Consider the following 25,940-nt stretch of genomic DNA (forward strand, 5'->3'; position numbering starts at 1 on the left):
GCCAGCTGCTCCAGGGCTGGGTGCAGTGCTGGGAACAGCCTGGAGTCGCCCCCGTCCTCTCCCCAGCTTTGTAAAATCTCTGGACAATTTGTGATTCATTTAAGTTTCTTGCCACGCCCCACGCTGAGGCCTCACCTGGGCTGGGAGGCTCAGAAAGGAGGAAAAAAAAATCATTCTGCATTTTCTTTGTTAAAGCTCCTCCACCCAAGTGGACTCTCTGATTAACAGAGGCAGTGGTACCACCAGACCATCAGGATTAAGAATCAAGAGCCAAAGAATCGTTGGGCAAACAGGATAAACCAGTGCTCACCCACTTTGCACTTTCTAAAATGAAGAGTCTCCTCAAACAGAATTTCAACCTTCAAATAATGGAATCACAGCATGGTTTGGGTCAGAAGGGACCTTAAAGCCCATCTCATTCCCACCCTCTGCCATGGGCAGGGACACCTTCCCAAAAGAAATATGCCCATCTTTTTTTTGTAATAATTTTTCCCAGGAAAAACATCCCTGATGCTGCATAAAAGGTACCTGATCAAACTCTCTGCCAGCAGCAAGCTGAAGGATGTAAACAATGGAATCTCCTTTCATCGGCTGTAGAGGCTCCCATGTGATTTCAAAAGTGTTTTCTTCCAGCTGAACTGCTTTGGGTGCTGGAAAATAAAGTGGGTGCTGATTTGCCAGTGCTTTAGAAAAAGAATAATGGTCTTTACAAATATACAGCTGTCATGCTTACAGGCAACTCATTCCAGTAACTTAAAGCAATTAAGATTTTTTCATTTCTTTCTTTTTCTTCTATTTGATGAGATGAGCTTAAAAAATTATCATTATTACGTGTAGGTTACACTTTGGTCTTTTTGAGCTGCCAGGATGAGCTCATGTCTGTAAAGAAGGGCAGCACATTTAAGTCCTTACAGATTCCAGCATTTCTGTCCATGTGCAGAGCTGAAATTATGTTCTAACCATGGTTCAGTCAATTAATTCTGCTGCAGGCACTCAGCACTCTGACCTTCACAGTGACTTTAATGATGACCTTTAATGTCCATGTTAAAAAGTGATGATCAGAGGAATTAACTGTGCCCTTATCTGCCAACACACTGATGCAACTTTGATGGATAACCGTGCAAAATGCCTTTCCAGCTGAGCAAAGGTAGGAATGCTCAGCTCAGGGGTGGAAGAGCTGCAGTGCAGGAGGTGATCACAACAAAGGAGCCCTTTTCACACCCAGACAAAGCCCCTCAGAGCGACTTTGTGTTTCTGTCCCTGCAAAGACTGGCTGAGGGTCAGGCTGTAGGATCCAATCCTGCCCACCAGTGCCTTGCAGCAGCTGCCAGGGCAGTGCCAGCTCACCTTTGAGGGGTGGAGGTGGAGACTTGGTGGTGGTGAAAGCACAGACCTCCGAGAAGGCTCCTTCCCCGGCATCGTTGTACGCCTGGATGCGGAAATGGTACGTGGTGGACTCGCTGAGCCTCTGCACCTTGTAGGTGTGACAGGGACCATTGTAGACTGTCACAAACCTGGGGGACACAGAGCACACACAGAGTTACCCAGCAATCACCTATGTGTGGGGCAATATCAGACATGAAACACTCGGATTTGAGTTAAGGACAAAGAAGTGATGCTGCGTTCCCGGTGTCCCAGGTTTCCTCCCACTGAAGCTGCAGGGCCCAACTCCTCTGACTGAAGAGAACAACCCTTGAATATCCAAACTGAAATTTCCAGTTAAAGAACAGCTGGCCAACCCATTTCTTATATGCAGACCAGACTTTGTTTTTGAATATCCAAAAATAACCCTGCCAGCATAGGATAGTGGTAAGGTATTTACTCTTTAAATAGTATTTACTGTTCACAAGCAGCAGAAGTACAAGATAGCAGTTCTGTTTGAAAGATGGGATGCAGACTTGCCAAAGGGCAAACTCTGGGATGCCCAAATGACTCAGTGGTGCAAAGAGAAGGGAGAATAACATAAAACACCTTAAAAACTTGACATGAAGTGGTAAAACCACAAGATCCTTAATGGTCACACCTGCCAAACTTGTCCTCCATCTGCAGGTTGAACTGAGTAGGGTTGGGAATTAAAGCTCTGCTGGGCCCTTCTCCCCATTTCAGTTTAAGGCTCTGGTAGCTGAAGACCACACATTCCAGGTGGGGAGGGTCAGGAGGTAGTGGTTTGGTTTTGGCTTTCATGGAATGACTGAAAGGACCGACTCCAAAGCTGTTGATGGCCTGTACCCTGATCCTGGGAATGGGAGAGAACAGCCACGTGGTCAGGAAAAGTGCTGGGTAACAAAGCAACAGTTAAAAGGTGTACAGAATATAACTCCAAACAAGAAGAGAAATTAAGATGCAGTTAGAAATTAAATCTGAACTCAGCTTTAACCAAGACTAATGTCACAGGAACTCCTGCTCTGCTCTTACCTGTCCATCTTCTTCTGGCCACACACCTGAGCAACCCAATGAAAAATTCTAAACCCAGAAACCTTAAAGTCTTGCCTTTGAGACAGAATGTGAACCTTAACACCAATTACAATCTCACTCCTGCCAGCATCATGGTTGGAGTCTGGATATGACAATTTTAGGAATTTTTTTTGAGTTGCAGGGTGAATTAGGTAAACAGTCTGTAAGCTGCATGAAAAATTGCTCAAAAATTTAAAGCACTACCCTCAAAGGACATCTAAATCTTACAAATGTGATTTCAGATTAATTCTTACCTGTACAGGGTGTCAGGCAGCAGATTTTCAAGGACATGGGTTGTGTTTCTTCCCACAGTGACCATCTGCTTCTCCCCATACTCAATGTTGTACCCTGTGATCTCTGCCCCGTGGCTGCAGGGCTCTTCCCACTGGATTGCAAGGCACGTGGAGAAAGGAGGGGAGATTTCCATCTGATCCTCTTCAAGTAAGTGGAGCACGGCCACGGCTGCAGGCACTGATGGGGGTGTGGTCACCACGCCCGTGTCCCCAAACAGCCCCACCCCGGCCACGTTTACAGCCTGAAAGACACCACACAGGAGTTACCAAATCCCTGTTTTCCAGCCAGGCAGTCACAGCTCTCACAGCCTTCCTTCTGTGTGTGATTAAAAGCAACATGGAGGAGAGTGTAAAATCTCCTGAATAATTTGTCAACAGGGCAAAGCATCTGGTATTTCACAGCACACTGGATCTAAACTCTTCCAGATTCAGAGAATGAGGAGGGACTGGGGTGACGCTGTTTTACACCACAACACAGATTCTGAGATTCAGAAGGCTGAAAATGACTACTTTATTTTTGGGATGTGTCTCTCTTTTATACTATTTTACACAAACCAATTTGATTGGTGAAACAAAGGTTAACCTCTTCAATCACATTGGTCAGACCAGAGGGACATCAAGAAGTCCCTCCTAGGGAAAGGAATGAATAACATAGGTACAGTTACAAAAACGTTTATCCAGTTTACAGAAAATTTCCTGGGAAAAGAATTTCAGAAAACCAAAACACCTCAGGCATGGAACCAGGGCTACAGACTAGGGGATGAGGGAAATGTTTTCCCCAATTACCTTCTCTACTGCATGAGCAGGTGACAGCACACGAATATTCCTCTCTAGCTGGAGTTTGTCCCCAAACAGCAAGTGCCCAGTGGCACCAAAAGGCTTTTCCTACCTGGACTCTGCAGTAATAGGTGGTTGCAGGTGTGAGCCCCTTGACCTCATAGCTCTGGCAGGGGCCAGTGTAGATGATGTGCATGGACCCCTCCACCTGGCCCCACTCCAGCCTGTACTCGGTGATTTCTGCTCCGTTGCTCGCTGGGCTCTGGGTGGTGAGGGAGAAATTCTGCTCAACTCTTGCACTTGCACACCCCAGCACCCAGGGGGAAGCTCTGTTACACTGGGTGAGAGTCACAGAAAAGGCTGGAAAGCACCTCAAGATCATCAAAATCCAGCCTTTGGAAGCACTGGGGTTGAAACCTGAGGTCTGTTCCAAGGGATTTTAACTTAAAAGGTGACGTGTGACACACCACCACAGTTCACACCAGAATTTTGAATGACCCTCAATCTCTTACCACTTAAAAGAATTAATTCACTATGTATTAATTACCACATCATGAGGAGGATTAAATGTCACCCAATTTGTCCAGTTAAGACTGCAATTAGTAAGTCCCAAAGTTTACAAACCCAACATAGATATCTCTAAAGAAATGGGCTTAAAATATTCCACCCGTACACATACTATTTCCTTCATTTCTGTGTATCATAAACGTATGACTACAATTCTAAAAGCCAAGCCAAACACTAATTTGGGTGGTACTGGAAGCCATCAACACCTACCTCCCACGACACCACAGCACAAGCTGCACTTTTGCAGGTTATCACGGGTTTGCAGCACTGCTCAGGGGGTCCGGGAGCAGTGCAAAGCTCTGCCTTCTCGGAGTGGGGGCCGAACTGCAGGAAAACAACACTGCATGAACACAGCAACAGCACCAGGGCAAGAACTGATGTGCAAGTGAGGCAAACAAACTATTCTTAACTTGACAGGGAAGTAAACAGCAGAGTTTAGGGCTCAGTTTCAGATTCTTTGCAGGTACTTGAAGGGGGCCCCCTTCCCACAGGATATCTGAGCTCCTCCCACTGCCAGGGTTTTGTAACTCCTCCCTCTCCCAGCCAGGATATGCCTTCCAGCAGCAGCTGGGGACTGCTCCCAGAGACTTTTATGCCACCAACGTTTATCCCACCCTTCTCCCAACCTGGCACGACTGACATACACCCCTCTCCACATGATGCTGCTCCCGCCACACCTGCAGAGCCTGAGCTCAGGGGTAACACATCCAACATTTCCAAAGGCAGAAACATCAAGAGGTTCACACAACAGAAGGCTACAAAACCCCCTCAGCACCATCACTCCTGTCTCTCGTGTGAGGTCAGTGAGATGTGGTAAGTGCAGTGGTTACCCCGACTCTGTTCCCTGCCCGGAGCCAGAAGCAGTAGGTTCTCCCTGAGAGCAGGTTGGTCACTCCAAACTCAGCTGCTGGGCCCTGATAAACCACCCTGCGCTCGTCCTGCTCCGAGCTGGCCATCTCCAGGAGATACTCTGTGATCTCAGAGCCTCCATCCACAGCTGGGGGGCCTGGCAAACAAAAAGAGATTGGATTTTCCTATTAATTTCTAAATTCCCTAAGTTAGGGTAGGCTCCTGTTATGTATCTGAGCAGAACACTTCATGAAGCTTGCTTTTTCCTCCCCAGGTACTGATAATTAGTTTAAGATGGCCTTCATCAGGTTTTTTTCATGTATTTTCCCTGTTTTCTTCACAAAACAGTGGAACTATTAATTTTTGCTTATCTCCTTTACTGAGATAACAGTAAGAAAACAAGGGCTGACTTTTAAATTGCCAAGCAGGCGTCAGTCACTGGGAGACAGGAAGCCTTCTCACTAGAAAATATTTATGTCTGCTTAAGCCTCACTGTATCACCCCACCAGAGGTGGACAGAAGCTTTGGTCTTCTTTAAAAAAAATCCCACAAAACAAAACAAACACGAAAAACAACTAAGGCCACGGACAGCATCTCTATAATTTTAACTTTTTTTTTTTTCCTCTAAAGATTTTTGATCTGGACAACTGAAATCAGAGCAGTGTTTTACTCCAACTCCGGTGCTTACCCCACTGCAAAGTGATTTCCTTGGGCTTGGCTTTGCCCACCAGGGCTGGGGCAGGACAGGGCCCAGGGGGAACGGCCGCCGTTGTGACAGTGGTGACATCAGAGGCCTGCCAGGGACACAGGTCATTGCAGAGCACAGACATAAAGCATTTGGCTGAACATGAACAGAAATGGTTTCCAGAAGCACCTTTCCCCTCCTGCTGCTCACCTGGCTCTCCCCACCTTTACTGGCACAGGACACCCGGAGCCTGTAGGAGGTGCCAGGCCTGAGGTGGTCACAGACGTGTTCCCGCTGGGCTCCGCTGTAAATGGGCTCCCACCTCCCTCCTGGAGGAAGGAAAAGCACTTTACCCTTTCAAACCTTTCTAAAATCCCACCTGAAAATTCTCCCACACAATTATTAAGGCAGTCAAACCAGAGAATCAATTTGAAATGATTAATTATACAGAGAACATGTACAACACAACACATGTGTGAAATCGGAAGTGACTGCTGGAGTAAAGCATCATTTAAGTTGGAAAACATCTCCAAAATCCAAGTCTAAGCCATGTCCCACATCTAAATGTGAATTAAATACCTCCAGGGATGGAGACTGCATACTGTACTAGTACCAAAGGTGATTCCTTACCAACTGATGCCTCGGAGATTTCTAAAAAGTATTTAGTAATGTCTGATCCTCCATTATCCTTGGGGGGTTCTGAAAGAAATCAACACCTTAAGTTACAGAGGATTTAACATCAAGGCATTATTTTGTTACCAGCTTTTCCAGTGAACACATCCATATTCATTCAAACAGAAAAGTCAACCAGCAAGAGAAACCAGTGTACTTAATCACTGACAATACATTTTTCAGAGCAATTTTCCTCCTATTATTAATCATGATTATGCCAGGAAGAGTAACCAAGAGTACCAATTTCAGGTATCAGCTCTTATTATTTAAGTGAACATAAGAATTATTTAAACATCACATTAAACCCAGAGAGTATTCTCACAGCAGTCTCTGCTTCTCCAAAATGAATGAAGACCACCACTGTGGTACTACAGCCCCAAAATAAACCATTTTTGGGTAATGTTAAGTGTTTCTCCTGCAATAACAGCTGCAGATAAATAATCACCCTGAGTTCCCTCTTAGTCAATCAGAGAGAGGCTGTCCACAGCCCAGCAGCACTGGAACAGCCCAAGACACCTACCCCATGTGATTCTCACACTGTGGGGATGGATCTTGCCCTTTACTACAGGTTTGCTTGGAGCTCCAGGTCTGTCAGGTTTGGTGGTGTGTTCCACCACCTCACTGGGGCTGCTTTTTCCTTCACTGTTGTAGGCAAAGAGCTGTTGAAGGAGGGAACAGAACACAGATTAAATGCTTTATTTAATGATAGTAATATATGTTGATAATACATGAGGATAAATATGCTGATGATTTAAAAAAAGTCTTCTATTAAAAACCTAACAAAAATAAAGATAACCATTTATACAAAAATTAGCTGGTGCAAAGAGTCTGATTTGAAATATTACTTCACCAAAACCTGCTCTAACAACAGGTAATTGTTGGGACAACAGGTGGATTCCTGCTGTCTCCATATAAGTTGAAAAATTTCCTGGGAAATACCAAAGTCCCAGACAGCACATGAAATTAGGAACAAACTATGGTACAAACCCTGAACTTATAAGATGTACTCCTCCTCAGGTTTCTTAAAGTGCATGAGAGCTCATCTCCATTGTACTGGGGCTGGAATCCGTAGCCCTGACAAGGAGGGAAAATAAGAATGAACAAAGTCACTGATTTTTAAGGTAAAACAAAACCCAGAGTGGATATTTCACATTTTTTTAATCCTGAACTTCACTTCTGTGCCATGAATTAATTACATGCAACAGTTTGTGCCATTAACTGCACAAAGTATTTTAACTCTATCATGAATTCCACGCAGTAGTTTATCTCTGCCATGGATTCCTTGCAATAATTGTGAGTTCCATGCAATATTTGATCTCTGTGACAATGAATTCCACTCAATACTTTGTGGCATGAATTCCATGCAATGCTTTCTCTCTCTGCCATGAATTCCATGCAATGCTTTCTCTCTCTGCCATGAATTCCATGCAGTACTTGCCGACCATTTCTCGGAAGGTAAAAAAAAAAAAAAGTTCATTTTTATTTCAGCACTATGAAGGAACTTCCCACACAAAGCCCAGCACTTACAGAACCCTCTTCCTCCATGTCCAGGCTGTAGGTGAGGGAGTCATCCAAGGCCCCTCCTGCAGGAGGGCTCCATTCCAGGGCCATCCAGGTCACTCCTGCTTCCAGCAGCACAGGCGGTGCTGGGGCCAGTGGCACCACTCCGGCCGTGCCGAACGTCACCGTCTCACTGAACCCACTGGGGAGAGATTTTGAACAAGGGTGAGCCAGCAGTTGATGGAATCCACAGGGAAATCCATCATTCGGTATCCCTGGGCTCCTGGTTACCTCATCCCAATGTCGTTTTTAGCAGCCAGTCTCAGAGAGTATCTTGTGGAGGGAGTGAGTTTGGTGAGCTTATACTGCTTCAGGTGCCCGTAGTAACATTCCTTGAAGGGTCCATTCTTCCCCTAGGAAAAAGGGAGATCCAGAGTCACTCCCTGACCCCTGCCAAGGTCACCCTCCTCACTCTGCATCTTCCTAAATCCCAGGATCTCAGACTGGTTTGGGTTGGGAGTTAAAGTTCATCTTGTTCCATAGGCAGGGGCACCATCCATGAAAAATGTCATTTCACTCATTTAACAGTAAATAAAAAAGAAATTACTGAGCCTCAAGAATGCAAAATTTAATGTATCAGGGTCATCCTGAGTCTGCTGATGGTCACTCTGACCAGTCTTGATAAAAAATCGCATTAGGACTGAGATACCTGATTACTTTTGGCAGAATGGTGATAAATCATTGAGCTGAAAAGAAACACCCAAAGATGCCAAATGCTCATGCATTTAAAGAGAACACAGGAATTACTGATGCTCTGGATGACAAATGAGACAGTTTTACACTGTCCCCTCCCACTGATCATTTGTCCCTTTAAAATTGTCAGGAGAGTTGCACCAAAACAGCTGCTGTACCTAAGCAAAGGATATTTTTAAGTGTAATTGCTCTACAGATGTCATTATGATTTGTTTTTTTGTACTAGAAAAGCTCTTACCTCATCCCATTCTAAAAGAAAATTAGTTATTTTGGAACCATTGTCATTTGAGGACTGAAAATAAAGAAACAATGAAAAAACAAGTTAAAATCAAGTGGCTGTAAATGTGTTTTATAAATATTTTTACACATTGAATATTATAAACTCCAACTACCTATTAATACAAGACTGCTGTGCTACTTCTTTTAGTTCTGATAGTTTAGAATATAAATTTATAAATTATTTTATTTTATAGATGGACCAAATTATGCTCTAAAGAGCTCTTTTCCTTGTGCCATGCACTGTGCTCACCACCCGCCTGAGCGATCTAAGGGTTCAGGCAAGCAACATCTGACATGTGAAATAGGAACTTCTTCATTTTTTAAGCACAGATTCTACAAATAATTACACTGAAGTCATTTAGCTGGAACAATTTTTCAGCACAATCACAAGAAAAAACATGAAAAATCAAGCAAACACAGTACTAGTAAGTCTTCAGAGATAGTGGTTAAATTCAGAAGTCAGATTAATAATGAGAATTTATAAAAGCATCCAAAGAAATTTAGTCTGAATGGGTCAGAATAACTAAAAGAACATTAAGTCAAATCTATTTATCATCCAGGCCCTCAAGCAAAGATATAAATAAATAAAAATCAATTTTTTCCTCTCTGCCAGTTCAGAAGAGATGAGCCCTGCTACCAACTCTGTCACACCAAAGCTGCAGGCAAGAAACTCCGCAAACATTGAAAAAAAGAGAAAGGAAATGATTATTTCATTATCAATCTTCACTGAGCAACTTAAAAGGCAACACCTACAGCACACACTGAATTATTGACAAAGCTAATTTAAATACACTGCACAGGAATCCAGCAGGGTGCTCTGCTCCCCTTCACTCAGCCCCAGGTTTGGTTCTCACCTTCCACTGCAAGCTCAGGCTGTTTTTGGTTCTGTTAATCAGTTTTGGGGCAGCTGGACAGTCTGGCTCACAGCTCTCTGTAGTGAAGCTCACCAGCTCTGAAATGGTTTCTTTGATGGAACTGCTGGTTGCTGAAACTCTAAACAAAGGGTAATTAATGATGTGGCTGTTGCAGTGGCATCTGGAAATTTAAGGGAAAAGCTGGCAGCTCCAGGAATTGAATTCCAAGCAGTGGCTGCAGGGTGGGGGTCACACAGGCTCACCTGCGGACCCCAAACCCCAGTTCTCACCCTTCATTTACTCTGCCATTACTCTCTGTCACAGTGGAGATATTTTAGTGCTGAAATACCTGTGGGATAGGGGATGAAAACTATGGCAGGTGTCCCCAGATGGTAACAGGATACCTGACTGAAAATGAGCCTTTTGCTAAGAACACGTCCAAATACAGCCAACAGTTGTGCAGGAGTATGGGCACTAAACAGGCTAAATCATAAAATCACAATTTTCATAGGAACTGTTTCATGTCTTCAGCAGTCCCGCCTCTTTTTGTGGAAAACACAACCCACTGTACGGCTGGAGCTGTGCCCAGGATTTCCCACACTCAGAACTCTTCCACAGCTTCAAAGCAGGAGTTTGCTCCAGGGAATCTTTAATCTCACCTGCTCCTGTGCCCCAGCACTGAGTGTGGCTCTTCCCAGTGCTCCCTTGGTTTGTTTCACCAGCTGCTCTCTCCCTGGCCAGCCCAACACCTCCAGTCAGGATCACTTACTCCTGATCATCCCATCCCCCTTCCCATTCCAGTCCATTCCCACTTCCCTGCTTGCACTGCTGCAGGTCAGACAAGCACCTCTGGAAATCAAGCTGACAAGTCCGACTTTCAGATCCAATTTCAAGGCTAAATTATTTCATTTACCACTGACTTCAGCCCACAACAATCTAGAGAGTGTTGTTCTATAAAAACACCAGCAGAGAATAATTTAAAGTTTGTAACTGAGAAATCTGAGGAGACAAGAGAAGGTAGGGAAGGAAATGAGGTGGTATTTTAATGAAGTTAGAAATATAGATAGCAAACCCAGTGTCTGCAGCATGTTGGTTTTTTTTTAAGAGTATTCCTTAACTGTTTGTATCACCCTTCTTCCATGCAGCCATAATAATCCTGGAATTCCCACATTCCCCAAAGCATTATTTCCTTCCCAGCAGCATACCTGGCATGATAATCAGTGGCTGGTCTGAGATCAGGAAGTGTAATTGTTAACTCTTCCCCACTGTGAAAAGGCAAAAACAAACAGAAAGCAGAGTTACAGCTCTTCCTTAAACCTCAGGGCTCAAAGCTCATTGAAAAGCAAAACCACGTAGTGCACATTTAAGTTTCCCACTGTCCACGTAACTCTTTAGTGACATTACTTAAAATTTATTTCATGTGAAGTAGGAAGGTCTGCAAGTCAACAAACAGCTCCTGATAGAGAGATTGCTGATTGGTTAATGGTTTAAACATTGTGCTTAAAGGAAGAAACTAAACTTACACATAGACAGATTTAAATTTTCCATTTTTACCACTGTTGGATATTGCTACTTCAAATGTAAATGCTGCTGGACTATGACTATGGCTCTCTCCATTCTGTGAACTAACTGGGAGATTCCAGGACAGAACGGCTGATCTTGCTTGTATATCAGAAACCTATTAAAAGCATAAATAATGCAAGTAAGTTTGCTTTCTGCAAGAAAAGGTTAATTAGTCAATAACATGGCGTCGCTAATTGGCCTAGGAAGCTCCTCACTGGAGGAATTCTCTCCCTTTGGAGTGGGAATATAGAGGCATTCTTTGGATTGCAATGATTTCCTCTTTTCATTTCTAAAGGTTTTCCCTTTCAACACCAAATCAACATCACACTGGGGCAGGAAAATTTCTGCACCAACGTTTCCATCACTCCTTTGGAGCAAATGCTCAGCTGGGGGTCTTGGGCAGGACCCCAGATCAGATTTAGGCACAAACACCTCATTTTCTGACAGCTCCCTCACACAATATTCAATCACTGATGCTAAGGACAGCACAGGCTCTGTCTGTAAAACTGAAAACTTCTTGTCTGATATTTTTTTTTTTTTTTTTTTTTTTTGCTGCTTAATTCCCTCAGTCCAAATTCTCTCTGCCCAAGGCAACAGGGCCCTGTGGCAGCTTGAAGTACAGATATTAGAAGCAGCAGGGAAAAAATACTAAAGGACCAAAAAAACCCTCAAAAGCTGGTGCAAAGGAACACAACCCTTGTTTGCTGTGTGGATAATGCAGAGAAGAGCTCATTAAACTTGCTCAAGATCAAACACAGACATTTTTATTACCCTCACCAGACTACACCTTCCTGAATAAGTCTCTAAATACTCAAATATTTGCTCCAGTTTCTCAATGTAACATCAAAAGAGGATTGATTTATGTTAATTTTATCCTCAATGCTCCTAAATCCTCATCCTTTGCTGAGCAAAGGATGGTTCCAAGAGTGGACAAACTTGCAAGAGTTTAGCAGTGCCCTGGTTTGCAAGGTAAAGTCCTCACATACCCTGGAAAACTGCAACAGTGGAATATTCTGGGATTACAGGCTGGCAAACTGAGAAATAGTGAATTTCCAGCACGGTTGCCCTTTCCCAGCTATGAACTCTTGACAACTAAACTTTATCCTCTCTATTAAAAAAAATAAACCATTAAGAACAAAAAAAAGAAGGGGATTGATAAAACACAAGTTATTTTATAGGAAGCACAGGCCCAGAAAATAATGGGATTTTAAGGCTAATACTTACAACTGGCTTGCCAATGCTCAAGTGAGTATCACATTTCCTGGATTCTGTGTCAGATTCTGCAATTTAAACACAAACCAGATTATCCCAAAGCCTGAGAGCAACCCGGGCTGTTACCAAAAGGCCACCACGAGATGGAGTTGGCCTCATTAGGACTTGAACAATGGTACTTATTGTGCAAAGTTCATTTCCCCTGTTTGTTTTGGCTGTGTGAAGGGCAGAAACACCAAGTATCCAAAACCAACAGTGGTACAAAAACCCTTTTAGTACATCCTGCACAAAGGGGATCTTTTCCTAATGGAGCAGAAATAGGTTTTCTTTGACAACACAAAAACATTCCTCCAAAAATGAGAGGTGTTAAAAAAAATGACAGTAAGATCTTATCTCTGCCCCATGTGTTTTCCTGGAATTTATATGGCACAAAACATTCTCAGTTTGGAAGAAGCCTGACACTGTCTCAAAGCAAAGACAATGACATTGCACAAGGTTTTTAGTAGCCACGAGGTATTAAAAAGCTGAAATTACAACTAATTAAACAGCAGCCTCTACAACTGCTCAAATTTTCGTATTTCTTGAAAGTTTAAGTGACTCCTGGTTAACCAAAAAGTACCACAAACAGTGACACCAAATGTTCTGAAGTACCTACAGGTCACCCTCATTGGGAATATTGATCAGTCCTGGGTCAGAAACAGCAGGGAAGTAAAAAGGTTTAAGATTAAGTCTTCTTGATGACCTTATTTCTTAAATATCAAATGAGAAAAACTGATAATCCAATGATTCCTAGAGAAAAAATAAAATCTAACCAAAACAGGTTTCAGGCTTCTTCTAATCCCAAACAGGCAAACAAATTTAAAAATGCAGCTTTCTCAGAACCTGTTCTGCAATGAATTTACAGAAAATAAGAAAATAACTGAGATTTCCCCTGTCCATGCCACCTACCTCCCATCTCTGCCTCTGGACTGCCCTTTGTTTTTCCTATCTGCTTCTGCTTTAGTGCTCCAACTGCCCCTTGCTGGCCCTTTCCATTCCCATTGGGAATTGTGGCATTGGAAGAATTAACAACTTTATGTGGTGAGGAGGGAGGGCTGTTCAGTTTATTATTGGTGTGACCACTGGCTTGTCTGTCCTTTAGCCTCTTCTTGAGGTGTTCCTGCATTTTGAGACTCCTCTCGTCCCTCTGGATGAAGTTTGTCCTTCCATGGGAACGAGGTTCTGCAAAGAAGGCAGAAATAACTCCGTTATTCTGACTTATTCACTTGACATCTGAATCTACAAGCTGTAAAAATCCCTAAAATTGAGCCTCTGGAACTTCCCTGTGTTTTGTCACTCTGGAAGTGCAGGGATTTTGGAGTTTGAGGTCCTTTTAAACTAAATTTTTTGGGCCTTTCTACTGTCAACTGTGCCTGATCCTGCCTTACAGCTGCCTTTCTTCTCTGCTACATACAAATTTGCAAAAAATGAAGCAAATTTAGGATGCAAACTGCATTTTTCCAACACAGCCTGAATGCTGTTTTACCCTATAGTGAGTCAAAATACGTAATTACCAATTCATGCTTGAGAGACAATGAGTGGTCTTACTAAGTCTAATTTCTGTTTTAAGTCCTGATTATAAAATAAGGATTAGAGCTTGGTTTAATTCTATGTTTAATAATTAAACATAGAATTTTAATACTCCTAGTTCTTCACTGATTTATTGCTTCGTTCAGTTTTTAGAGTGGGTCTGCACTTCATCTTCCACTATGGATAACAACATTTTTTGGGTTATTTTTGTTCACTTTTCAGTCATATTTGGTCTAAAAAGAAAAATAAATTCATGTGTCAAATCAAGTTCATCCTCAATAAATTTCACACCAAGGCAGTGACAAAACACAGTGGGCAGAGTTTTAGGGGCAAGGAATTTTAGGAGTCACAGCTGTGGGAATTACAATGGCAGAAGCAGGGATGGAAAATACATGGAAAATGCATGGAAAATATAGCACTTCTCAGGCACAAATTTGCATAACTCCTTGAAAACAGAGGATTCAAACAGAAAATTCAGAGGATACACAACCACACTTTGCACATGGTGACCCACAGGGGTTGCTCTAAGTTACCAGAAGCTCTGGGAATGTGTGGGGAGGAAGGGCCAGCTTGTTGGGAAAGATGGGACAGGAAGGGCTTGCAAATTGCCTGGTTAGAAATACTGGAGATGTAAAATCTGTGAGCAAAACAGAAATGAAAGCCAGCTTTGAGATATAGGCATGGCAGGCAGGAAGACGGGGATGAGCTGGAGATGGGTTGAAGGTCAGAAAACAAAAGGACCCAAGAATGCAGCCCCTCTCCACTCTGCCCAGGTATCAGGGAAAAAGTAGGTAAGTAGTCTTTAGAGTTTAGAATATAAGAATACATAGTAATATAGCAGTTCTCATAGGCTGCATGCAAAGTTTGTAGGTTTTATCTCGTGGTGGTTGGTCACTGTAAATTGGAATATTCAACACAAAAGGAGATAGAATGGATTCTAACAAGGTCCTTGCACTCTTGCTCTTACCTCTCTCTCTCTTACCGCTCTTACTCTTATCTCTCTCTTACCTCTCTAAGCTCCTTTACCTCCCTTACCTCATACCCCCACTCTCTCTCTTTGGGGCATCCCTCCAGCCCAGGCTGGTGGCTGAAGGCAAAGCCCTTTTCACCCACCACCCTTGCAATAAAACCACGTGTTTCTAGAATATCTCAGGTCTGCAGAGTTCCCTCTCCCTGCCGTCCACGGATGATCCTACACCAGTTGTCCCTCCTAGGACTGGAGGCATTCCCAGGCTCTCACCTTGCTCCTGGAACACGTGTGGCGGAGGGTGCTGGTGCATGAACTGCGGCGGGAGCTCTCCTGTGCCAGGCACGGTGGGGAACACGGGGTGAGGAGGGGGTGGGAGCAGGGCGTGGTGGGGGTGGTGCATGTAATGGGGCACGTGGGGGGGAGGAGGAGGAGGAGGGGGATGCATGGAAGGATGGAATTCCCCCGAGTGGGGCACCACCACCACTCTCCGAACTCCATTTTCTTCCACCACCTGCCGGGAAACAGGAGAGATCGAATGTGAGTCCAGAGACAATCCCGTAAAATAGTGTACATTTAACAAGCAATTTCCCTGCCCCAGGTCACACCCAGCACCTGACAGGCAGGGGGTTTGCATGCCAGACTGGATTCCAGTGGAGGTACTGCTGGGATAAAGTGGAGTTTGAGGCACTCAGTCACACCAAATTGCTGAACAATCACAAAATTCCAGGATAGTTCAGGGAGGAAAAGACCTTAAACTTCATCTCATCCCATCCCTGCCATGGGCAGGGACACCTTCCACAGAAAAGGTTGCTCCAAGCCCCATCCAGCCTGTGCTGGAACAGTTCCAGGGATGAGAGTCCACAACCTGTTCACTCCTGAATTATTTCACTCCACTTTGGCAGAATCCAAGAGAATCCAGCCCTGGGCTCCTCCAGACACTGAGAACACAAAGTTATCACCTCATCTGACAAGAACAGTCCAGGTAACTCAAGCTCTGATTTAAAGCTGCTTTCCAGCTTGTCAATCCCTGTCACAACAACTCAGGGAAAACAACCCAACCCTGCTGGTTTCAGGTGACAGCAAACACAGAACAAATAAATGTGTTTTTCAGGCTGAGCAGCTCAGTGCTGCCAGGGCTTTGCCCACTGTTTGCCCTGGGATCAGTTTCACAGGGCTCAGAAATTGTCTGGGGGAATCTTTCCTCAAGGTCTGCAGAACTGAAGAACAGCAGAAGCCCAAAATGCAGCTGTGTGCAAAAAGAAATTGCCTGGAGAACCCAAGAACTCACAGTTACAGCTTTCAAACCTACTCAGAACACTCCTGATTTCCAACATTACTACAACATGAGTTCTGTTTCCACATTTGGTTTTAATTATTTCCTTTTAAAACGCATTAATTCAGAAATAAATCAAACTGGGAACTGGGAGTATCTCTGGTAACAACACACAGGTCTGACCCGAACAACACCCAGGAGTGGAAAATCCATGGGAGTGGAAAAGCAAAGCTGGCAGAGCCCAGAGCCCTCCCTGCTCATTTCCCAAACACGTCACTGGAATCAGTGTTTGCATCACCACCACACTCTGAATACTCTGCTCCAGCAGTGCTGCTTTGCTGGAATTTCAGGAGATCAGGGCTGGTAAAAAAAGGGGCACTTAAATTTCGGATAAATTTTTATATTAGAATAGGAAACCTGCAGCCACTTGGGACTGTTCACATGACCCAGCTTCGCCCTGCAAACAGGACTGATGAAAAATAAACATGTGGATCCTGTTCAGGGAGCTCAGACAGTGAATTCTGAGCTGTCCTTGTTACGAGAAGTATCTTTAACTGCTGGGTGTAGGATTAAAAAAATCCTGGAAATCGGATCAGACATTACTCAGTAACAGAGCAGACAGAGCTCACAGTCAAGTGAAACAGTTGGTAAGTTCAGTGGAAAAAATAGCTTTTTTCACACCTGAAATCACCAATAAATAATAAAAATATAAATAAAATTTCCCCAAAAACCACAGCCCAAGAGAAGGAGAAATAAACGTACCTGAGATACGTAACCGGGAGGCACAAAAATCGGTGGCATGGAACCGTTTGGTGACATCATGGGGACATGTGCTGGACCTGGTCAGAACAAGGGGACACTTTTTAACAACCAAGGCTTTTCCCATTTGGAGACACCTTTTTCCAAAGGTGGGAGCTCACCCTGGAGCCTGGAACATCAGGAATTGCATGCCATTCTCTGTTCGATTATTGGCTTTATCCCAACCACCACTTAGTCAATGGTGTTATTTTAATTGCACAAAAATCTGTATAAATATTTTTAGCTCTTAATTTGTGACAGCTGAAAGTCTGTGGTACTGAAGGCAAATGCAGGTGTCGGGGTTAACCTGATGTAGGAACTTAAAAAAATAAATTAAATACATTATTTTTTATGTTAAGCTCAAGGGAAGTATTCCTGAAGGGGATTTGATGAAAGCAGAATAGACACAATTTTATATAGTATCATGTAAAATGGTGACAAATACTCCAAAAATGGAAATACTGATAAATTCACCTTGATTTACAGGAGATATTTTGCCCTCACTCAGATTTTCTGCACTTACCCAGAAGGTAAAAAGGAATTTTCAGGCATGGAGTGGAGAAGTGATTCCCCCACCTCACAGCACAGGGAGGTCTCAGTGCCCATTAAAGTTCTTTAAATTATTGTGGATTAAATGCCATAGAAATCACGTGTTAAGATCCTGGGAAGACACTTAGTCAAGGATCACTGCAAACCCATCTTTTGGGAATGAAAATCTGCAGGATGCATAGAGTTCTGGCAGCTTCCCAGTGCTGCCTCATTTGTGCTTGGACACAAACTGAAAAATCTAATTTATTCCAGTGCAGAAAACACAATATGACATCCCAGAAAAAACCTGCTGGAATAACCCTAGAACCAAAATATTTGGATTCAGAACTTGAGCTTCCCTTTACCTTGAATGCATTGAATGTGTCCATCTTCAGTTGTAATTGTAAATGTTTCACCTGGGTTTACCTGGACAAGAATCACCTGCAGGAAACAAAACACAAAAGAGGGGTTGGGGTCTTTTTAAATTTTAGAAATTCTCCGGGGAAAACCCCTTCTCTTTAGAGACAAACAACAGAGCTTTGGCAACCTTGGAGTAAAAAAGGAAAATGGGTAGAATGATGGGTAGAATGAAAATATTTTTTCCTACTTTGATACAAAATCCTTGTACTTTTTTCTCTGGTTACTCCCAGAAAGTGCTTCACTTGATACACAGGAAATAAGCTTTTAATTTCAAGTTTCAAACTGCTTTTTCTAAGGCAATAATGACCTGAGATTCACACTACATTCCAGGCTTTTCCCACCACCTCTGCCCTGCAGCTCCTGTGAGCCCAGGTGTGTTTTCCCTGTGGAAGGAGTCCAAGCCCCAGTGACATCCTGCAGATCCCTTTGGATATGGCCATGTTCTCTTGCACACAAATCCACGTGGAGCTGGGCAAGGATCACTCCTCAGGCAGTGCTAGGATCCCAAACCATCCCCTCATCCTGCCCCATCCTCAGGGGAATTTTGGCAGTTGCATTTTATTGTAACATCTATGATATTCCACAGCTAATACTTTAATAAAAGGATGTAAAAGGTTTGGCCAGGTAAGAACTGCAGGTACACAATTAAAATTACACCCTGGTGACAGCTGGTGCTGATGCAAAAATTGAAATAAAATGTATTTGTTAAAGCAGCTGAGAAAATCAGTGTAATTTTCTTCCATTATTTTTTCCTAAAATGTTTTTGCATTATTCATGGGGTGACATTTGTAGCAGGTAGATGAGACCTGAAGAAATCACCTGGCTATTTAATTCCTGGTACAATCAGCTACACATGACATTAATGAATGAATTTTTCTGTGCTGTCACATTTTCAGTGCTGGAGCTCTCTGAACTCCCCAAGCATCAGTTTCACTGTTCTCATCACTACAGACTCCAAGGATAAATGATAAATGCTATTTTAACACTGCTTTTGCAGCTTGTGCATATTGGTGTATTAAACTTCGATTTTATTTTTGATAACCTCCCTTGTAGGGGAGAATTGATGCTCCTTCTACAGGAGAATTTTACTTTGGGTGGATGAGGTGTTTCTGGATATAAGTGGGCCACCAAAATCCCTGAAAAGGCCATTTAGGCACTCAGTAATATTTACTATGATTCCAGGAGAGGGAGAGATGGCAGAGAATGCCTTTAAAAGTGGCGTAATTTGCATTAATAATGAAATTTATGCAGATTTGTCACTTCGGAATGCAAGTAAATGCATGACTTCAATGCTAATAAATTTCCTGGGGTAAAGGGAGAGAAGTGCTGTTAACTGTTTAAAGAAAACTGATGATAATGGGCTGGGGATTTGCCAGTGCACAAGAAAGAAGAAAAAGATTTGCTCTGGATCCAGGATTCCAGAGGCAGGGAGTGACCTCAGGAAAAGGCTCATCTTGGAGGGCAAAATTCAGAGGCATTTGGGAGATCCAGAGCCTCTGAGGGTGGCACATCTTCACAACAGGCTTGCATGAACTGCAGTTTTCAGCGGCAGCTCAGGAACACTGAGGGAAGGATCCCAACGAGCAGCAGTCACAGGGCTGCAGCAGTTGGGAGCCTGGAATTCCAGGAATGCACAGGCCATGTCTTAGAGCAGTGACTCACTGGAGTTAATGAAGCAAATGCAGTCCCAGCCACTTTCCAACAAGGAAAATGTCCAGGAAGCTGGAGCTATGCTGAGGGGTGGATCTGAGCCAAGAGAGGCACGGGGAGGGCTGAGCCAACACCTCCAGGTGTCCTGAGCACCGCCCCAGGGCTGGTGGCAGCGGCACAGCTGAAGCTGCTCAGCCACAGCTCTGGTTTTATCCCTTATTCACACACTTTTGGATCCAGAAACCCTTCCAGAAAACTTCCAACTTTTGCTTTAAGTGAAACAGAACTAATGGATTAACTGGAATTGGCCAAACACACGGGTTTGATTTCTGGAAACAAATCACACTACAATAATTAAGTATTAGCACTGTCCTCTACAGCACTGGCAGAAAAAGAATTAAAAATCCCCTGCACTAATAAAGATTCTAAGCCAAGCCTCTCTTTAAAAGATTCTATTTAAACTTCAAATCTGCTTTTCAAATGCATCTCCACAATACAACTCTATTATTTTACTTTTATTTTCCTTTTTTTAATCTCACCTGATTGCAAAGTCTCCTCTAGGTCCTGAAAATGTCAGTGACTGTCACCTCCATGTCCCACACACACAGAGCTCTGGGGACAGGGGCCAATTAAATGTACTTGATCTCTTTTCCTCACGAAACTTGAACCACCTGAGCCACCTCCCAGCTGGGCAGGGCTGAAATTTCACCTTCTACTGCCAGAACTTCAGAAATATCTTGGAGATTTTGCTTATTTCTAGACACACTCACTGTACTTCCACCTCCAGGGTCTGAGGCAGAAAGGGAAAAGGATTTTTTCTTTAATAAAGCCCATTTTTTTTCCAAGTATACAACTGAAATAACACAGATTTCTCTTTCTTATCTGCAACAATGACAAATTAAAGATCTCATCTAAACTTTCAGCACATATGGCCTTCCACATCTCAAAGGATAAGAAGAGTTCCCAGCATTTGTAGTACAAAGCACTCAACTCTTTCTGCAGAACAGTAAATTCCCATTTACTGACAATTTACACATACACATCCAAAATTGTTCTGCTGCCACTTTTACCTGTATTTCTAATCCTTCCATGGATTCTGAAGGGTTGTGTCCAATAAAGCTCTAAAGTTTCAACTAAACACACTCAGGTTTCACCACTGCACTGTAATTATTAATGAAGACACTTAAAACCAGGAAGCCAAGGTCTTTCCTTTCATTTTCCTGTCATAGATTTCCTCTGCAGCCCCTTGCCGATCTTTATTCATTACTCCACAGCAGTTTCAAAACTTTTTATCAACCCCCTAATTTTTCCTTTGATTTTTCTGGAGTTTGCAGCTCCATTTTAAACCCCATTTTTCACACCTGTCCACTGGCTGGCAGCTGAATGATTTTTTCCCTCTCCCTGTTTGCACTTCTGTTTAACTCCTGACGTCAGTGCTCACAACCACATCCTTTCCCCAGCCCTGCAGATCAGTGGCAGAGCTGCCTGGTTTTCCTGGAGCCACAATCCCAGTCATTCCCAGTCTGTTCCCAGCTCAGGGCTCACTTGCCTGCTGGATGCTGTCCCCGTTGACCATGTGAGGTAGAAGTGGCACTTCATTCAGCAGAGGTGTGGCTTCCAGGGGGGGCGGCTGGTCAGCCATCATTTCTTGGGATCGTTCATGGACACCTGCTCACCTCGGCCGCCTGCTCCAAGAGAAAACAGGGATGAGGTCAGATCCGGCTCTCCCTTCCTTAAATCGTTCTCTGTGTGTTTGACAGACTCAGCCTTGTGGGGCCCTGCCAACTCGGAATATTCCCAGTGCACCCAAACGGTCCAATATTATCCTGCTTTTCACTTTTAATTCCTTTCCTGTGAGCAATAAATGTCCTTTCTCCAAAATTCTCCCCTTTAATTATCAGGAATGTTCAACCACGAGTGCTGGGATTGGTACCTCACTGCAGCAATTACACAGTAGAGAAATTTACATTTATACAGCAATTTATTCCTGAATTTGCACTTCAAATTCCTAAACTGCTTCCATTCCAGATCCCAAGCTTTAGGCTAAATAATGCACAAACCTCATTTACATTTTAGTGATGACCAAAAAAAAAAAAAAAAAAAAAACCCAAATCATGCAATTTCTCCAATATAAAATCTGCCAGGATGAAAACAAAGCTTAAGACAATACAAAATCCCACTTTGTCCCAAAATTTTTGACTCAGAACCATTGGGAAATGTGAATAGAAAAGTGCTGCAGAGTCGTGGGCTTCCAGGGAACAATCTGTAATTAGAGCCAGTCAAAATACACATAATACAAATTAATTATAGTAATTAGAGCGAGTCAAGCTGCAAGCTCCCAGTGGCAGGGAATTTTCAGTGTATAGTTAATCCAGCATCCATAAAAAGCACAAGATAACAGGATACAGGAAATGCTGACACTTCCTTCTCCTCTCCCATTACCTCCCATAAACTAGAAGGCAAAATGTGGTTTGGAGGTTCAAATTCCTTTAAAAAAAAAAAAAAAAAGCAAACCACAAAACACTCCCCTAAATCTGTGCATGAACCAAGCCAGGCTGCTTCAAAGCATCAAATCCTTCTCCAGTTCTCCACAAGCAGCACAGAAAGGGCAGTATTTGGAGAAGAAAAAAAGATGAAAACTGATTAATTCTGTATCTGTGAGACTTCATTTCCAGCAGATTAGGAAACAGTAGGAAAAATACAATATAATTAATGTAATTTCTTCTGGTTTTAACTTACTTTGTACAGAAAAATCTGAGATAACAAAGGTTTCTCCTGTGTTATCACGACAAGGAAAAGGATAAAACTGATAAAACCCCCATTCCTGCTTTGCAGAAGCATCTCAGAATCAGAGATACAATCGTACAGCCACAAAATGCAGCAAAACAAACTCCTCAAGACTTCCCAAACCCCAGCTCCTTTCACAAGGAAATTCTTTTCCAGGGCTGCTCTGGTAACAATTTTAAGAAGCCAAACATCACTGCAAGGTGCAAGGGCTGGACAGGACCTCAAAGATTAAATTTGCATCAGGCTTGGCCTAAATACACTTAATAAATACACTGAATAAATACACTGAACTGCCTTAGCATGGCATTTATTTCCTGAATAAAATAACCTCCTTTTTGTCAGGTTTGGAATTGCCTCTGCCACGGATGCAAATTTTAACTATTCCACTTAAAAACCCCTGCCTGGAACAGTAAAATTCAGGCAAAGGTTTCTTCCTCTACACCTCTCTCATTTTTTGAGGTTGGATCTAAGCCTTAAGAGCCATAACAGGAATTCACTGTACAAATGAAAAGGCAAAATGAAAATTATTTTATATATGCATCAAAGAAAACAGAAAATAGTACTTAAAATAAAGGGGGAACCCCTTTACCAAAAGGCAACTCCATCTGCACTGAAGTTCAACTACCCCAAATAAGCAGCTGCAGAAAAACATGTTCTGAAACAGGGCCCAAAGGCACCTGCAACTTCAAATAAAGGTTCAGACTTTCTGTGCTCACCGTCTGCAACTTTAAATAAAGGTTCAATTTCTCACCTCATCCTCTGCAACTTTAAATAAAAGTTCAGAGTTTCTCTGCTCATCCTCTGCCTTGGCTGAATTTAATTCTCTCTTTAGCACAAATTGTAGAGAGAGCCCCAACATCCCTGTGGTTTTTAGAGCCCTTCATCTCCTGCCTAATTACACAGAGGGTTTAGTTTACATGGACACCTCCACACACTTTCTGTTTGCTTAGTGCTGTAGCTTCATTTCTCTGAGGACGAATTTAATATTTGGAGTATCAGGAAATAATTGATTTAAAACTGTTAATGAAAAACTCCAAAATAGCCAATTTCACGTCTTAGTAGCAATGGCCATATGGTCAGAGAAAACAGAAGTACTGACAGGAACAAAACCATCTAAAGAGGTTTTGGGGCAGTTTCACCTGGCTCAGAACGTTGATATTTCCCTGTGCAGCTGGGCTGGGGTGGCTACAAGTGGCAGAACACTGAGGACAAAGAGAGACATCCTGACAAATTGGAAAAAAACAAGTTATTTTGGGTTTTGAGCACTGCTTCATTCCTTGAAAACACTGATAAGAGCAGCAAAAACACCCTGCCCTCCAAGGGAACATAGTCAATGAATGTGGGACTCAAGCCCTCCCCACTCCAACAGGTAGAACTTTTCCAGGGAAACAAATCCATGGATTCACCTCCCCAAAGTCTCCATTTCACTCAAGGAAGCAGATGGAATTTGGGTAAATAAAAAGAGAATTCCTGAAAAGTTATTACATATTACATACTCAGCACAATTTCCTGCAAAACAAAACAAAGACAGAGCTCTATCTTGAAAAGCCATTTCCCAACACCCTCCCACAGCTGGGCTGGAGCAGGGAATCCAGTCCTGCTTGGCCCTCCCTGCAGGGCAAGGCTGCTCCCAAGGGAAAGGTGGAGGACAATCAGCACAGGGGCAGAGAGGAGATTCCAGGATCCCAAACCCACCTCCATCCACACTCAGGCATCAAGGAATCCTAGCATGGTTTGTGTTGGAAGGGACCTTAGAGCCCATCCAGTGTCAACCCTGCCATGGGCAGGGACACCTTTGGCTATCCCAGGCTGCTCCAAGCCCCATCCAGCCTGGCCTTGGACACTTCCAGGGATCCAGGCACAGCCACATGTGCCAGGGCCTCACCTCCCTCACAGCCAGGAATTCCTTCCCAATATCCCACCTAACCCTGCCCTCTGGAAGTGGGAAGGCATTCCGTGTCCTGTCCCTCCATCCCTTGTTCCCAGTCCCTCTCCAGCTCTCCTGGAGCCCCTTCAGGCACTGGAAGGGGCTCTGGGGTCTCCCTGGAGGCTCCTCTTCTCCAGGTGAGCACCCCCAGCTCTCCCAGCCAGGCTCCAGAGGGGATCCAGCCCTTGGAGCAGCTCTGTGGCCTCCTCTGGACTTACTCCAGCAGCTCCAGGTCCCTCCTGTGCTGGGAGCCCAGGGCTGGAGGCAGCTCTGCAGGTCTCACCTCAGCGGGGCAGAATTCCCCCAGCTCCCCCTGCTCCTGCTGGGAACGAGCCCTGGAATCAATCAGGGAGTTCTGGGGGCCAGGGCATGTCCAGCATCTCCTACACCAACACTCCCAAGTTTCACATCATCCCTAGAACTCTGTCAGTGATTCCAGGCTTCCTCTAAACCCTTGGATGTACCCCAAACCAAGTCAGCTTGGAGAGGCACATCCAGCTTGGGGGGTTATTCATGGACCCACCCACAGGGAGAGCTGCATCAAAGAGCTGCCTGGTCCCCAAAGTCACTTTATTGCAGCAAATCTCAGGAAGAACAGCTCAAACTGCTTTTGCCGTGGTCTGTTCTTGGCAGTGAGGGATTTATCAACCCCAGAAACTATTCAAGTGGTCAGGAGGAAAAAAAAAAAAACCCAAGGAAAAAAGTAGTCCTGGGAATTCACAGGCTGCATTGACATTAAAGATGAGCTAATACACTAAATCTTAAATTCTAGACTAAAAATAAGCAAGAAAAATCCCATCTGGAAGCATTAAAGACCAGGCAAATTTTGTAATTTATAGGAATAAACTAAAGTTTACTGACTCATTAAATAGGAATCAATAGCAGAACACGTAGAGGTGTCTCTACAGCTTTGTCACTCTGTCCTGGAGATTTTTGACTCAGTATGGAATTAAACAGACCAAATTTTAGAAAGGTTACATTTTGCAAGGGCATTTTTTGGCCTGATTCATATTTTTGCAGTGGTTTCTATTACACATCAGCTAAAGGTCATTCCTGAACCTGGGCTGAGCTGAGGGATGAGTTCAGGCCACAGAGACAAAAAACCCCCCAAAATATCCCCAACCCTGCCCAACCACCCCCCCCAAAAAAACCAACTCAAAAACCAACAAAAAAACAACAAAAACAAAACAAACAAACAAACAAAAAATTGGCATTAATCATCTCAGCAATGAACCTGAAGCTGGAAGAAGTGACAGTGCGTAACACATTTCTAAGTTCAACAGCTTGAGCTTTTGTTTCCAAAGATTATTCAACATCTAAAAAGCTGAAATACAGTAATTTTTCACAATAAAACCTATTTTAAACTAAATAAACCCAATCCATACTGTAAAAACGGGCCCTGAGCTGTGTTCTGGACCAACCCAACCACCTCACGGAACACTGTCATGGTTCTCATATCCAAAAGAAGGGAACGTTTTCCAGGGATGCTCCCAGCCTACAAAGGGCTTCTAAGAAAAACAGAAAAGCTCCAGCACTGCCCTTCCAGCAAACAATTCCCGT

General features: G+C 43.5%; 1 protein-coding gene across 1 annotated transcript in view; it reads right to left on the minus strand.

Annotated features, from left to right (window-relative positions):
* LOC310922513 (fibronectin type-III domain-containing protein 3a-like) overlaps nt 1-25,940 on the minus strand; it is a 39,981-nt gene that overhangs the window by 2,540 nt on the left and 11,501 nt on the right. Inside the window, exons 3-26 of the mRNA XM_083883139.1 lie at nt 21,216-21,351; nt 17,962-18,037; nt 17,033-17,109; nt 15,268-15,508; nt 13,407-13,679; nt 12,471-12,526; nt 11,207-11,361; nt 10,889-10,948; nt 9,684-9,822; nt 8,789-8,842; nt 8,089-8,210; nt 7,825-7,999; nt 7,285-7,371; nt 6,818-6,956; nt 6,256-6,324; nt 5,836-5,954; nt 5,629-5,734; nt 4,922-5,097; nt 4,302-4,415; nt 3,637-3,786; nt 2,709-2,989; nt 2,024-2,236; nt 1,348-1,514; nt 529-650 (exon numbers count right to left, since the gene is read on the minus strand). Of these exons, the coding sequence (XP_083739265.1) occupies nt 529-650; nt 1,348-1,514; nt 2,024-2,236; nt 2,709-2,989; nt 3,637-3,786; nt 4,302-4,415; nt 4,922-5,097; nt 5,629-5,734; nt 5,836-5,954; nt 6,256-6,324; nt 6,818-6,956; nt 7,285-7,371; nt 7,825-7,999; nt 8,089-8,210; nt 8,789-8,842; nt 9,684-9,822; nt 10,889-10,948; nt 11,207-11,361; nt 12,471-12,526; nt 13,407-13,679; nt 15,268-15,508; nt 17,033-17,109; nt 17,962-18,037; nt 21,216-21,311 (3,267 nt within the window). The 5' untranslated portion in view covers nt 21,312-21,351. The remainder of the gene's footprint in view (nt 1-528; nt 651-1,347; nt 1,515-2,023; nt 2,237-2,708; nt 2,990-3,636; nt 3,787-4,301; nt 4,416-4,921; nt 5,098-5,628; nt 5,735-5,835; nt 5,955-6,255; nt 6,325-6,817; nt 6,957-7,284; nt 7,372-7,824; nt 8,000-8,088; nt 8,211-8,788; nt 8,843-9,683; nt 9,823-10,888; nt 10,949-11,206; nt 11,362-12,470; nt 12,527-13,406; nt 13,680-15,267; nt 15,509-17,032; nt 17,110-17,961; nt 18,038-21,215; nt 21,352-25,940) is intronic.

This window comes from Zosterops lateralis (assembly GCF_965231275.1).
Source record: "Zosterops lateralis genome assembly, chromosome: Z".
Lineage (NCBI taxonomy): Eukaryota > Metazoa > Chordata > Aves > Passeriformes > Zosteropidae > Zosterops > Zosterops lateralis.